Below are 16,054 nucleotides of genomic sequence, written 5' to 3' on the forward strand. Positions count from 1 at the left end.
GTAGCCTATGTCCTTTCTCAGGCTCTAGAATAACTGTGTACAAAATTTCATTGCAATCGGTTCAGTAGTTTTGACGTGAAAGCGAGACAGACAGACAGACAGACAGAGATACTTTCGCATTTATAATATTAGTATGGATCACGTCAAATGTTGTTGCACCCTGTATACAGGGGACTCATACACACCCTAAACTCTAAAGTATTATCACTTTGTTTTGTTACACCCAGTAGCGGTGTTAGAGGGGGGGCTAGGCGACGAAACAGGGCGCCGAATGCAAACAAAACGGGGCGCCGCAGGCGCTACCAGCAGGTCCAGCACCCTGGGCGCCGAAGAAATCTCGCCCAGGGCGTTGCTAGTGCTCAAACCGGCACTGGTTATACGGTATACTCTGTATAGATAAGGTAAACGCTAAGGCTGGTTTTATCGTTAAGCGTTTCGGCAGCGCCGTTGGAGTTTTGGCGCTGCCGAAACGCTTAACGATAAAACCAGCCTAAATATACACAAGGTACGGTATAATAAAAAACCGAAGTCAATTCACAAGGTATATTCAAGCGCGTCGTCTGAACTCCTCGGGCCACACGTTGCGTACGATCCAGTCGAGGTAGGGCGCGACGTTGGTGTAGACGCCGAGCGCGCCCTGCCCGCACTGCGGTCCGAACGACACCACCCCCGCCACGAAGTACGTGCAAGGCAGCGCCGAGTCTTGGACCTCCGCCATCAGGGGCCCGCCGCTGTCTCCCTGGATTAAATACACTGTTAGCACGCCGATACACCAAGAACTAGGGGCAGCCGGACCATATAGTCTAACTCTAGGAATCGTTTTCCCTTGGCGGACACTTATGAGTATTGAGTGATGAGCTAGACGCTTTGGGGGTGTCTGACAGTAGAAAGCGACTGTCTGAAGTGTCCGGCAGTGGACGACTAGTTTCCTGGAGCTATACCGAAAATAAAATCTGGCCGCCCCAGGGTCATAACTCATAACGTTGCAAACAGAGAAAAATCTTAAAGATTTCCGGTATTTTATGTTATGCGTTGTATACTTGTGTAATATTATGTTGCATCTCATTCTATAGTTAAGTATATAGTTAATGTTGACAACGGAATCTAAAGGGCACGCTCATGTAGTATTCCAGTAATACTGGCCAGTGTGATGGGACGTTAGATTCAGCCACTGCCGCTGCTACTCGCGCTGCCGATGCCGGCTATTATACTACTGGCACGTTTACACTCAGCCCTTGCCACTGCTCCTGCCGCTGCACAGTGGCGAAAATACCGAAAAACATGGCAAAAACTAAAAATCTAAAAGTAATCCGAAACCAGTTTCTTTTTTTGTGCGACTCAAGACAATAGACCGGGCTATCTATCTGCGTCGGAGTCGACCAACATCCCTGCCCCTAGCTTGTTAAAACTCAGTCCAAAGTTTGACTAGTCGAAGGGCGGATGCGTTTTGTGTTTTTTCAACATGAAGTAAAATTAATTTTTTGTGGTATTTTCCTACAAATCCTGTTAATATTTGCTGTGGATTCCATTCCTGGAGGGAAGATATATAATTAAGTTTGCCTAGAAAGTATGATTTATGACACATATTTTTTTTTAGGGTTGCAAATGTCGTAGTGTCTAATTTACTATTAAATATTACGTTCATTGTATAATAATAATAATAATAATAATTTATCTTTATTTCAGACCAAATAGCCCATAATGTAGCCTAACAGTTACACTTACAAAACAAAAAAATAAAAAATAACAACAGATGTGTTAGTAGCTTGGTTAGTATACAATAATAATAATTAAGAGTTAGTATTTGTTAGTAAATTACTTTAACCTATTTCTTATTACTACTGAGGTGTACACTTGTCCAGTATTTTTGAAACGGGCTGTCAATTTTTCCAGCCAACGTTCTGAGGATACTGTTGGTACTATTTCTAAGTCTTACCATTGTAGATGATGTTCTTTTACAAAGAAATCATCAATTCTAGCCTGTGCAAACATCGTGGATGCGCTACAATCCCGTGGCTTTCCCAGCAGTATCCTCAGCGCGTCATTGTACTGGATTCGGAGAGCGTTGTAAGCCCGCCGCGTAAACCTGATCCATAGACTGCACGTGTAAAACGATTGGCAGAAGCTTTTAAACAGGAGCAATTTTATGTCATTTGTACAGCGTGCAAATCTACGGGCCAGCATATTGCAGCGGACTGCCAACGCTCTCCTTTCCCTCTCCAAATCTTCATCATCCCGCAGTTCGTCCGTCAGTATGTGACCGAGGTATTTAAACTTATACACTCTCTTAAGTGTTACCCCACACAGACTGACGGACGGAATGCTTGCAGGGGTTTTAGTACCGGCTTTACACAGCATGACGACACTTTTAGTGGCATTATACTTTAGTCCATAAGTCAGCGTATAGAAGTATGATTTCTTGCCATATCCATTGTTGGAAATGGTCATAATAAAAGCGTTATACATCTGTTCGCTAAACCAAGGTAATTTTTAATGCGACCAAACGATACACTAGAACAAAATAATCTATACTAATGTTATAAAGCGGAAGAGTTTGTTAGTTAGTTAGTTTGTTTGTTTGTTTGAACGCGCAAATCTCAGGAACTACTGGTCCGATTTGAATTTTTTTTTCAGTGTTAGATAGTCCATTTATCGAGGAAAGCTATAGGCTATATTTTATCACGCTAAGACTAATAGGAGCGAAGAAATAGAGGAAAATGTGGAAAAAACGGGGGGGAAATCATTTGAAAGGGTTTATTTGAACGCGCTAATCTCAGGAACTACTGGTCTGATTTGAAAAATTCTTTCAGTGTTAGATAGCCCAGTTATTGAGAAAGGCTATAGGCTATATTTTATTACGCTAAAACTAATAGGAGCGAAGAAATAGAGGAAAATGTGGGGAAAACGGGGAAAATTATTTGAAAGGGCTTATTTATCTCAGGAACTACTGGTCCGATTTGATAAATTCTTTTAGTGTTAGATAGCCCAGTTATAGAAAAAGGCTATAGGCCATATTTAAAAAAAAAGTTTTTTTTTTGTTTTTTTTTTTTGTTAACAGACGTGCAAATTTAAACATTTTGACAAAAGCGTGGCTTTTGATCATTTACATAACAGAAAATAGCCATGGCCTAAAAAAATTTGTCATTTAGACTATTGAAATACTTAATTCATCACGTTTTTAGGGTTCCGTACCTCAAAAGGAAAAAACGGAACCCTTATAGGATCACTTTGTTGTCCGTCTGTCCGTCCGTCCGTCTGTCAAGACCCTTTTTCTCAGGAACGCGTGGAGGTATGAAGCTGAAATTTATATCAATTACTCAAGTCTACTGTCCCTTGAAGCTGTGAAAAAATCAAACTTCTAAGCCAACGCAATCAAAAGATACAGCCGTTTATGCCGCAAATTTTCGACACTTGCAAGGGAATCAAAACCTACAGGGTGCTTCCCGTGAACTCAGAATCTTGAAATTTGGTACGAAGCAACGTCTTATAGCATAGATAAAGGAAAAATTACGAAAACCATAAATTTTTAGTTACATCACATAATATATTTTTTTTTAATAATTTTAAACTTACTACCCATTTCCTCATAAACGCGTAGAGGTATTAAATTGAAATTCATACCAAATACTCAGGTCTATAATACCTTTAAGCTGTAACAAAATCAAACTTCTATGTCAACGCAATCAAAAGAAACAGCAATTTAAGCTGCATATTTTGAAACTCGCAAGTACTCGCAAGGGAATCAAAACCTAAAGGGTACTTCCAGTCGACCTAGAATCTTGAAATTTGGCATGAAGCAACGTTTTATAGCACACATAAAGGAAAAATTCCGAAAACCTTAAATTTTTAGTTACATTACAAAATATATATTTTTTAATAAATATAAACTTATTACTTTTTTCCTCATGAACGCGTAGAGCTATCAAGTTGAAATTCATATCAAATACTTAGATCTAATTGCCTTTAACCCGTGAAAAAAAAAAATTCTAAGTCAACGCAAAAACGCAAAACGCAAAAGTACAACCATTGATACCGCATATTTTGAAACATAAAGGATTACTTAAACGATAAAGAGATCTTTGTCTTAAATTTATGCTCCTCCATCTTTCCCCATTGTAGTGTTATGAATTTCATTTTGCAATAAAAATACCATAGTTATGACTCGATTGTCGTAATGAACGAACTTTGTAAACCTTGCAGGTTTGTACGGAACCCTCGGTGCGCGAGTCCGACTCGCACTTGGCCGGTTTTTTTTAATATTATTTGAATAATCGACAGCCTTGCCCAGAAAACTGATCACGTTGAGCTATAAACTATTTATTCTTATTACTTTTTTTATTTTATTTTTTTATGAAAGAAAAATGGGGCAAACGAGCAAACGGGTCACCTGATGGAAAGCAACTTCCGTCGCCCATGGACACTCGCAGCACCAGAAGAGCTGCAGGTGCGTTGCCGGCCTTTTAAGAGGGAATAGGGTAATAGGGGAGGGTAGGGATGGGAAGGGAATAGGGGAGGATAGGGAAGGGAATTGGGCCTCCGGTAAACTCACTCACTCGGCGAAACACAGCGCAAGCGCTGTTTCACGCCGGTTTTCTGTGAGAACGTGGTATTTCTCCGGTCGAGCCGGCCCATTCGTGCCGAAGCATGGCTCTCCCACGTATATATATTAGTTTAAACGTTCTCATAACAAATTAATAGAATTTAGGTTTTTGCCATGTTTCTCGGTATTTTCGCCACTGTGCGCTGTCGGAAATATTGCCTCAAATACTTCTGCGGCATTATAGAGGCGAGTGGGTGGTCACACTCAGCCCTCATACTCTTTTACGTAACGACTCGCAACGATGGCGGATATCGAAACTGTTGCGGCGACAGCATTATGTCTGCTGAGTATATATAACTATATGCATATTTTAAAAAGAAATCAAAACAGATCGAATCGAAGACGCCGTCGTCGTAGTAAAAGGAAATTGTGGATGAGGGAAATTCTTAGAATTAGAACACCTTAAGTACTTACCTATTAAGTACCTACTACAAATTCTACATGTTAAGTCCATTATTTAAAGTTGGTGCATGGACCAGTCACAAAAAATTAAATTAAAAATTAACTATGCTTCATTTCTAAAAATGACGGCACTGGCGGCAAGTGAGCGAGAGAGCTGAATGTGAACACTCACTCGCGCTCGCGCTGCCCGTCCTTTGACTTCCGCCCGAAAAACCGCATGAGCAGTGGCAGCGCGAGTCACCTATATTCTCGCGCTGCCCACTTCCCTGCTCACTTTCCTGCTGGACAGGGCTGAATCCGGCCCAGACGTTTCGGGGGCGAATCAAATCTAGTCAAATTGCGCCGGTAAATTCCCTTTCAGGATGCAACGTGATTACATGACCCTTTGATTATGCCACAAATTCCAGAAGGATTTACATGCTTTCAAAACTACTTTAATAGGTATAATACGACAATAATATTTTTAATTTTATTTATTTTTAATTGTGATACTTACATTTTTTATAATTGAAGTTATATGAAGTTAACCGGTTCATCTAGTATAATAGGTAATAATAGTGTAAACATTACTCACCCTGCAAGAATCTTGCGTCTCGGACTTTCCAGAAACGCATAACATTCTTTCTGAGTTCCAACGGAAATTTTTCTGATTAAACTTCGCTATGCACAACTGTTCATCTTTTGAGACTGCTTCAATCTGCAAAATATTTTTTTATGCAGTAGACCGTACTTAATTGAAACTTTGTGAAGGTAGTATATTTACCTATACTTAGATATAAAAATCTTAGTATTTAATATCCATATAGGTATAGCATCGATAATTCCATACTTTATATAAATGCGAAAGTGTGTCTGTCTGTCTGTCTGTTACCTCTTCACACCCAAACCGCTGAACCGATTGTGCTGAAACTTGGTATGGAGATACTTTACCGGGAAAGGACATACCTACCTATACCTCAGTAGGTAGGATACTTTTTACTCTGGAAAAATGTACGGTTCCCGTGCGATAAACGAGTTTTGGCGCAACGGAGTTGCGGGCGTCATCTAAATACTAATAAGTGTTTAAACACGCTAGGCCGAAGTTACGCGGCGTAAATTCCGCATGATTACGCCCGCAATGTATTTTATATTCCGTCGTGTATGCGTTTGACATTGCGGACGTAATCATGCGGAATTTACGCCGCGTAACTTCGGCCTAGTGTGTTTAGACACAACCTTATATTTTGACATAGGCGTATTTATGCGTATCTGTGACACTCCAAAATTTCAGGCTCCGACCCCGTTGCTTGTTTCTCTATTTCGTAAACCTTCGGTACCTGCTCACCATCATCAAGAAGTCGGAAGTTTACCTGCTTACCATCATCATGACGTCGGAAGTTTACCTGCTTACCATCATCAGGACATCGGAAGTGTTGCCCTTGTCAGTGGTTTGCCCCCACCCGGCGATGACGTAGTCCAGGTGCGTCGCGACGCCCCGCACGGGCAGACACGCGGGACGAATGAACTCTGACAGTTTCACGCTGTAATAACATGTAATGGCGGCTCTCGACATAGGCGAACGCGTTGGCCAACGCGTCTGCAGACGCGTTGGCCAACGCGTTCGCCTATGTCGAGAGCCGCCATAACATGCATAAAAGAGGGTACACCCCCCCCCCCTCGGTACGCCCATGCATGCGTAAATGATTCATGTCGACGCATGGGTATTAAAAAGTTGATCTGTGTTGGATCTCTCGGCAGGCGTGTCGTCCGGCCCATTGGGTTACGAGGGTAAAGGAAAAGAGAGTGCTTTTGTGTACTGCACACAATCTTGGCAACTATAAAGTCACTGCACTGCACTTATTTGAACGAAACCAGCCACCATCTCCGCAATCAGTACCGGATTTATATATTTTATTAGTAAAGGCCACTTTAATTTCGCCGCCCCATGTACGAACTGTGCCGCTATCCTTGGACACTGCCTCCTCCGTATGACGCCATAGGAAGCTGCTGCCCATGGGCCATGGCCTACATAATTCCAGGGCTGGTCCTCACCGTCGGTCCAGCTTGAGCAGCGCGATGTCGTTGGCATTGGTGCTGGAGTCGTACGTGTCGTACGCTATTCTCTGGATGATGTTGTACAGCACCCCCTCGCGTATGTTGCGCTTGTTCAGGCTGCCCAGAAGTGCGTATTTCACGCGCTTACTAAAAATAGTGTTTAGATTAATAACGATGAAAAATACTGAAGCAGTGGTTATAAACCACGTACCATAGAATAATAGTAAATCTATATATATAAAACTCAAAGGTGACTGACTGACATGGTGATCTATCAACGCACAGCCCAAACCACTGGACGGATCGGGCTGAAATTTGGCATGCAGGTAGATGTTATGACGTAGGCATCCGCTAAGAAAGGATTTTGATAAATTCCAACCCCAAGGGGTTAAAATAGGGGATGAAAGTTTGTATATAATAACTTAACGCGAGCGAAGCCGCGGGCAAAAGCTCGTTAGAGAATAAAAAAACGCGATAAGAAACTCTTAACTACCTCTAGATAAAACCTTCCCACAGTGAGCAGCCTGAGATGAAGAAAATGGCTAAGAACAGTGCTCTCATGAAGTCAGCTTTGAAACAAAAAAAAAACCCTAGATCGAAATAGGTTGGATGTTCCCGTTTGGATGCTACGATTTCACAGACAGCCACAACTCAGACACACAGACATACAGACAGCTTTAGGTATTTTAAAATACTCAGAGTAAGGACTTACTGGTCTAGATCGAATAACGCATGTCCTGCGGTCAGGATAAACTTGTCACTGATGAGGGCTCCGCCGCCGATCCACACGATTTCAGCGTCCGCGTTCGGAGCGCCGTTCAAGCAACCGATGACGGCCTAAAGTTAAGCAAAACTTCAGTTAGCAGCGCCTTTCTTTATATTTTGCTAAATTATTAGCCGCATAAATTTTTACAATAGCTAAATATCACCAAAATAATTAAAAACCGTAAAATTAAAATGAAAAAATTAAAAAAGACGGGTTGCACTCCGGGAGTGGCGGCAGAAGTGAAAACTTGAATATTAACGTTGTGCATTTTTTTTAACCCATTTTTTATGAAAATCGATATTTAAAAAAATCTATTTTTTTAATTAATCGAAACTCTTACAATTTTTTAACCCATTTTTTATGAAAATCGATTTTTTTAATTAATCGAAACCCTTACAATCGATTAAATTTTTAACCCATTTTTTATGAAAATCGATTTTTTTAATTAATCGAAACCCTTACAATCGATTAAATTTTTAACCCATTTTTTATGAAAATCGATTTTTAAAAAATCGATTTTTTTAATTAATCGAAACCCTTACAATCGAATAAAAAATATCGAGAATCGAAAAAAAAACGATCGATTGTTCGATTAATCGATTTCGATGTTAAAACACTACTCTCCAACCGTCTTACGGTTTTTCGATCAGCACGAGAAACTGACGCGAGTTTCACGGTTTTTACGTAGGTTTTTACCCATCCCAGTGCTCAACGCCGATAAAGAAGTTTTCACTTCAAAACCTCTTGTAAACACGGATCTAACGACACCTCGCAACTGACAGACAGACAGTCAAGCCGTTCAGGAAGGCTGCAGAGCATGCCAAACAAATGTATCCAGAAGGTGTAACCAACTAAGTGATAAAGTTTAGAGTTCACTGTGAAAGCAGCGCTGAAAGAGTAACTTTTTTTATGTTTGTATGGAAAAATTCATAACACGGCCATATAATTCACAAAAAAAAATATATCTTTCAGCGCTGCTACTTTCACAGTAAATTCTATTTATGGTACACATACACACCCTAAAGTATTATCACGTACTTTTGGTACACCTAGTATAATACAATATATTTAGTATACATGATACTCTCGAAAAACATAATACTTCAAGCTTTTTCTGGCGCAGTCGTGTCGTACAAAAAAGTGAGCGCAAGAGTGGCAGTGGAAGTATGAAGTATAGAGTCTTACACTAGAAAAGTAGGTATAGACCAGTGATTCCCAAAGTGGTCCAGGTGGACCCCCAGGGGTTTAGACGGGCTAGTCTCACGTAGCCCCCAGGTCCAACGTAGACCCCCGGGTCTACGTTGGCCCTGACAAAAAATGGGGGTCCACAATAATTGTAAGCGGGGGTCCATGTAAATAAATTAGGTTAGCAGTGAAGAACTTTTATGAAGGTTTGATTTTTTTATTAGAAAGCATAGCCCAGGGATGGCGAAACCTGCCGTATCAACGTGCCATAAAATAATATTTTTCTTTGTAATTCTGACGTGTATATCTAAAAATATAACGCCTAGCGGTTTTGTAGAATAACTTATTCAAGATAGTAATTTTGTCAGGGCTCAAAATCAGGGGGGGGTTTGCTTCAGGAGGTCCGCAATATGCACCAACATTTAAAAAGTGGGTCATGAAACAAAGGAGTTTGGGAACCTCTGGTATAGACCGTACGTAACAAACAGACCATGTGTGGAAATTCCTTCAGCTTGGCCTCCCTGCCGCCCGAGATGCGGTCCACGTAGACGTTGCACGTGTTGGCTCTGGTGAACGAGTCGGGGTCGCCGTCAGAAGCAACGCACTTGTTCGAGTACTGTCGGTAGCTCAGGCATTCTGAAATTTTACATACTTACAAGTTACAACTATTTAGGATGGGTTGTACCAGAGGCGTGGTTATAGTTACAGTTACGGTCAAAGTTATGGTTATAGTTATGGCTAACTTTAACTTTAACCTTAACTTACAGGAGGTTCCGAGGACGACTTCCGAACACGTTGCGCCCCACGTCGCACACAATACGTGTTTAGTGTTAGTGTTAGTTTTTAGTATAATTGTATGTATGTTAGTCTATAAGGTATTTATAATATGGGCCAAGATGCCTGAATTAAATAAATAAATAAAAAATAAATTAACTTTGACCACAGAATTTCACAGATGACAGCTGGTCCAACAAGGCTTTAAATAAACTTCGGCGGGGGCGCTGCTGGTAAAGGAGAACTGTCATAAATGGCGTTTTTGTATGATGACAGCGTTAGGTCTTTTTTTCGCCACGTTCATTGAAAACCTTGTCGAGCTTAAGGTTATCGTTAAATACGGCGTCCATTATTGACTTTGACCAAGGATTTGACATTTTGCATTGTAGTTAAAGTTACAGTTATAGTTAAAGTAAGTTGGTGCAACCCACCCTAACTATTTATTCGTTAAATCTGTGGGGGAGGCTTATGCCCAGGGGAAGGAGAGCATATACTCTAAAAAATCTGTGATTATTACTTACTCTCAAATGCAATGCTTTCTGCTGCGCTGAGTTCAATATTAGGATTCATTTTGACGTTAGGAAATTTTGGGCAGTTGTCGGGCTCCTCTACGACTCTGCTCTCTATATTATGTTGATCGACAGTGTCTTTGCAGCACACCATCGGTAACGTTCCGTCGTACATACACCTCTGAAATAAGACAGAACGTATGTAAGTACAATATTGATAAAGTTGGCGCACTAGAGCGCGCTATGAGGCATAATGCTCAAAGTTAAATGAACTACAGCAATGCTTCACATAATCAAGCAGTCACAAAATACTACTTAAATTACGTTTCAATTAAGTACTTATCTATCACACTTTGGCATTGTACGTCACCGAGTCGCATTACGTTCTGCCGTTAAGAAATTTCTGCTCTCATTTTAACATTAAAACAAGCCTTAGTTTTTTTTAATCTTCGTTAAATCTAGCAAACCACAGACATAGATCAAGATAGATACCGCATGTGTATGTACTTCGCGTGCCATATCGCGTTCCCAAACGACGAGCAATGCTCGTCTTTCGAAGGTCTGTTCTTTAGTCTGCTGTTGGAATCGGACGTCAATCAGAATTTGGAAAATGCCTAAATGCGTAAAAGTGCCGTATTGAGCTGTAGAAATTCAAATAGAAACGTTGGCCTTGATAATGGACACGTTTCTTATCATCGGTACGTCACAGTAGGTAGGAAAAAAGTGACACGCTCGTTTTCATACAAATGGTACATGCGGTATCTATCTTGATCTATGTCTGTGTAGCAAACTTTAATGGCACTCACCATGTCACGCCATCTCATAATACCGTCGTCGGTAGCCTGAAAGTATTTCCGCAATGGCCCAGTGTCTGGATACGAGTCAGTTTTGGGACAGCAAGCTATCTGAACTCTTCTTTTCCCTTCATAGCCGCAAAGCTGAAAAACGTTTTAAATTTCTTGTTGAAAGTAAATATGATTAAACAATCATCCAAACATATAATATTTTATAGTAACAACAGTCAACACTGTTAATGAAGTAGGGGTAAAACCCCTCATAGGGAAAGCCACAAAAATGGGATTCGATCTGCTGCCGCCGACACTGTGACTATCGGCCACGCTCAGAGAGATTTTAATTAGATTAAAATTAATGTATCTGTCGTAGGATGATTTCATAAATCGGATTATCGTGAAAATTCTAGGGACTTCGCGAAAACACGGATAATTAGACAATGGTGATTACATTTTTCAATCTTACTGACAAAAAGTCGTGTTTTCGCGAAAACGCGAGTCGCCTTAGTAAGATTGCGAAACGAATCGTTAGTTATTATCGAAAAAAATCACTGATTGGTCGGTTTGAGTGCCCCACAACAACATCTTCTCTGATTGGTTGAAGATTTGACGTTTTAAATGTCAATTCATTGTCACGCGTTGTTTATTTTTTGTGGTAGTTTTTGTAAGCGAGCTAGCGGTTTATGATATTTTAAATGTGTTTAGAATTGCAGTTGGACTTGAAAAATAGTGCGAAACGTTATTTAAAAGTGATGAAATTAGTGCTGAAAGTTCAACAGATCCAGAAACTTTTTTTTTTTTTTTTATGAAAGAAGGGGGCAAACGAGCAAACGGGTCACCTGATGGAAAGCAACTTCCGTCGCCCATGGACACTCGCAGCATCAGAAGAGCTGCAGGTGCGTTGCCGGCCTTTTAAGAGGGAATAGGGTAATAGGGGAGGGTAGGGATGGGAAGGAAAGGGAATAGGGGAGGATAGGGAAGGGAATTGGGCCTCCGGTAAACTCACTCACTCGGCGAAACACAGCGCAAGGGCTGTTTCACGCCAGTTTTCTGTGAGAACGTGGTATTTCTCCGGTCGAGCCGGCCCATTCGTGCCGAAGCATGGCTCTCCCACGTATAAACTAATTCTGAGGTTATGGTTGAGATAAGAAAAAGGTTAAATAAAAAGTAAAGTTCCTATGAAGAGGCATTGTCATTTCTTACCCTTTATAATTCTATGGTGTAATACCTCAAAGATACATATAGAAAAAGATAGTAACCAATCAGAATAAGAGTTGGCCAGTAAGCAAAAATCAAGCCAATCAGCGTTAAGAATGTGCAATGATACTAAGGCAACTCGCGTTTTTGCAAAAAACCTAACTTTTTTTAGAAAAATATAAACAGCATTATCTAGTTATCCATGTTTAAGCGAAATCCCTAGAATTTTCGCGATAGTTCGATTCATCAAATCATCCTACTACGACATATCTAATCATTATGTCTTTAAGTGCGGCCGTAAAATCCAAATCTTTGGTGTATGCTCGATTAAGATTACAGAAAAGAAAAATAGCAACATAATGATTTAAGCATTAACTAAGCACCTAATATAAATTAAAATAAAAGGCGTTACTTACCGTCGGTTTCATTTCGTTTACATTCACCACTAACTTGGAATACTCGCACTCGTCATAAAGTTTGCAAACACCATTTTTGCCTCCGACTGAACACACATCGCCTGAAAAACATAATGCAAAATTAAAAATATTTTGCTTACTGGACAACCACATTGTCTCATGAGCGGTAAGGGGTAGTAAGTAGCAATCAGACCAATATTAAGGCCAATATTCTCTTTGATAAGTGATAAGTACAGGTATTTAAAGAAAGAAGAGCATTTTCGCACTACGCTCAATCTGAATCCGATTCGAACCTGCGATTCGCAGATATCGGAGAGAAGGTAGACTTAATGCTTAAGTTATCATAGAAAATACATTACGTACTACTAGATGTTCCGCGCGGCTTCGTCCGCGTTATTTAGGAATTTCACGGAAATCGTACATTTTTCCGCAAAAAATACCCTATGTCCCTTCACCTGGTCTATCCTTTATGTGTGACAAATAACATAAAAATTGCTCTACTAGTTCTTAAGATAATAAGCAATTTCCCCCTTTTTTTCCACATTTACCTCTATTTCTTCTCTCCTATTAGTCTTAGCCTAATAAAACATAGCCTATAGCCTTCCTCAATAAATGGGCTATCTAAAATTAAAAGAATTTTTCAAATCAGACCAGTAGTTCCGGAGTTTAGCGCGTTAAAACAAAGAGACATACTCTTCCGCTTTATAATATTATAAAGTAAGAGTATAGACTTACACGTCTACTCCGGACCGTAGTTTCACAGGTTCGGATCGAACGTAGTGCGAAACCGTTCTTAGGAAGGAGGACCCGATCTAGCTATTTAGAGGCTCCGGGCAAAGATCATTTTCGCCGCCCTTTACATACAGAAAACCTTAATATATAAGTCATGGGTTGGTTTTGTTGGGAGATAATTATAGGGGGAAATATTTAAGTAATACCATGAACTAAGGAAAATACTCAGTTCCGTTCAAAGGAATTTGAGCGATAAGTTCCTTTAAACTTCGACGCATACATTTTTTAGTTGATCGACTATAACTCAATTAGCCGTGATAGTTTTCCTTTTAAATTCAGCATATTTCCTACTCCAGTAAAGATTTTCACATTTCTGGAAACAACCGCTTAGCTGGTAAGTAGAAGGGGGGGATACTGGACTCTAACGATTTTTTCCACTTTAAAACTTCATATTTCACAAATGGATCCCTAAATCGGAGAAGGATCTTTGAATACTCATATAACATAATATTTAAAAAAAAACCTATCCAAAGTGGGGTGTCCACACGAAAATCATCCCTGCTATCAAGCAGGGATGATCCACTACACATCAGTGTAGGGGAGGTACCATAATTTTTTTTAAAGATTTTATGTACCATTTTATCGGCATCATTAATATTACATATGTGCATTACAGCTTTGTAGGTCCTATAGTCAGTAGTCTCTGAGCTAAACCGCGGAAAGACGGAGAGACGGACAGACATACAGACAGATAGACGGACAGACGGACGGACAGACCGAAACTATAAGGGTTCCTTGTTGACTACGGAACCCTAAAAACGTAAATATTTCCACGATCCAATCTGAAGTAGGTTGGAAGGTAAAATTTTCAAAGTTGGGTGGTGGATGGCTGCAAATGGCTAGGTTGGAAGATAGGAATAAGTCAATTTTGCCGCCCCTCATTTTTGCCGCTCTTGGCAAATGCCCGGCTCGCTCCCCTTAAAACGGGCCATAATCTTAGGGAAGGGGATCATAATATTATTATTGTCTTCAAAGTCGAGCGCTCTTTAGATCCTTATAGTAAAACGTTTTCGGGCCTCACTTTTCGTTTACCAAAGTTCTGTATTCACTATTTTATTCGATATTTCGGATATAATATAGCGAAGCCACTATCAGAAGATGGGATATCGTCTTAACTCTCAAACAGATCAAGGTTACGAGTTTATAAATAAACAAACTGGTTTAAACACAAACCAAACATTCTTACATTATCCTGTATAATCTCTATCCACTAATCTTCTTTATTTATAATATTATTGTAGTATTTACCTCTTTTCAAAGATGTTCCACTGCACACTAAACACAAGACAATGATATAAAATAGCATATTGTAAGCGAGCGGCGTCCGGCCGATGCACATCCAACGATAGTAGTGTCAGAGTTGAGAACTTGATTACGCCTGCCCCCCTACCATGAGCTCTTAAAGCAGTATTACTTTAATATTACTTTCAGATTTGGCACAAACAAAAACCATACTTATGTTTATATAAATAGAGACCATGTTTGCTTATACGAAATCCAAAAGTAATATTAAAGTAATACTGCTATAAGAGCTCATGGTAGGGGGCCTGGTCCTTGACTTTAACATGCCACTGTGTTATTACCAATGTTAGGGCTCTCGCGCAGACAGTCAATATCTGACCAAAATGTGACATGTAACATCTTTCGTATTTAAAATAATAATAGCTATTTGACCGAGCTTTGATCGGTATTCGATAGTTTTTATTATTCGTAGGATAAAACACGAATAAAATGACATTTTCTAAAAATGATTCCTAGCTAGATCGATTTATAGTCCCCGAAACCCCCTATATACTAAATTTCATGAAAATCGGCAACAAGAATTGCTCGATTGAAATATAAGGTAAGTATGACGACCTCTGTGGCGCAGTTGGTGGGCTGTTGGTAGCTCAAACCGGGGGTCGCGGGTTCGAATCCCGCCGACGGAACAAAAAGTTTTCAAAGTTCCTGGGTCATGGGTGTGTATTAAATATGTGTATCATATAATAAAATTTTCAAATATATGTATAGTAAGTATAAAAGTATTAATATATTTCCGTTGTCTGGTACCCGTAACACAAGTCCTTCAGGTACTTACCACGGGGCCAGACTGATGTGGTGTGAAGCGTCCATAGATATATTTATAATTATGGATATAAATGTATGGATATATCCTGTTTACATTTCTATTTTCCAGCGGTGAAGACTTGGTAGAGACATAGAGAAATCATACATATTATATAATATTACCTGTGATATTACGTATAATTGGACGAATTATACTAATTAGTGATGTAACGGATATTCGCATTCGCATTCGCATTCGGGAATATCCGCGTATTTTTCAATATTCGCATTCGCATTCGCATTCGCAAAAATTATGCGAATATTTAGCGAATGTTTTAATAATCAAAAAGGAAATTATTATATGCATGCATTTGAAATAATATAATAATACAATAGATAACACTTAGATATTTTTATTGAATCATACTTCTACATTCTAAATTAATTAAAGCCTCATTAGTCATTTATGAAAAAAGAACTTCAGAGATCTTATCAAATCTAACATTAATCAGCCTTGTTACAACTATGTAAGGTTTGCATTC

General features: G+C 39.7%; 1 protein-coding gene across 1 annotated transcript; it reads right to left on the reverse strand.

The window, feature by feature from the left end:
* Nucleotides 1–535: 535 nt before the first annotated feature.
* LOC121725579 (CLIP domain-containing serine protease B15-like) lies at nucleotides 536–14,832 on the reverse strand. Its single transcript, XM_042112601.1, has 10 exons — nucleotides 14,715–14,832; nucleotides 12,675–12,775; nucleotides 11,077–11,208; nucleotides 10,283–10,451; nucleotides 9,478–9,623; nucleotides 7,749–7,873; nucleotides 7,034–7,183; nucleotides 6,393–6,522; nucleotides 5,577–5,699; nucleotides 536–739 (listed from the first exon to the last, which is right to left on the reverse strand). Exons 1-10 carry the CDS (start codon nucleotides 14,803–14,805, stop codon nucleotides 548–550), a joined length of 1,359 nt encoding a protein of 452 aa, XP_041968535.1. The 5' UTR covers nucleotides 14,806–14,832; the 3' UTR covers nucleotides 536–547.
* Between the last annotated feature and the right edge of the window lie 1,222 nt (nucleotides 14,833–16,054).

The sequence above is a fragment of the Aricia agestis genome, chromosome 3 (genome assembly GCF_905147365.1).
Source record: "Aricia agestis chromosome 3, ilAriAges1.1, whole genome shotgun sequence".
NCBI lineage: Eukaryota > Metazoa > Arthropoda > Insecta > Lepidoptera > Lycaenidae > Aricia > Aricia agestis.

Coding starts and splice junctions, on each gene's coding strand:
- LOC121725579 (XM_042112601.1), bottom strand. CDS start 14,805: ATGTGCATCGGCCGGACGCCGCTCGCTTACAATATGCTATTTTATATC. Junction 11,209..12,674: donor TAAACGAAATGAAACCGACG/GTAAGTAACGCC, acceptor AACGTTTTTCAG/CTTTGCGGCTATGAAGGGAA. Junction 740..5,576: donor AGACGCAAGATTCTTGCAGG/GTGAGTAATGTT, acceptor TATTTAATCCAG/GGAGACAGCGGCGGGCCCCT.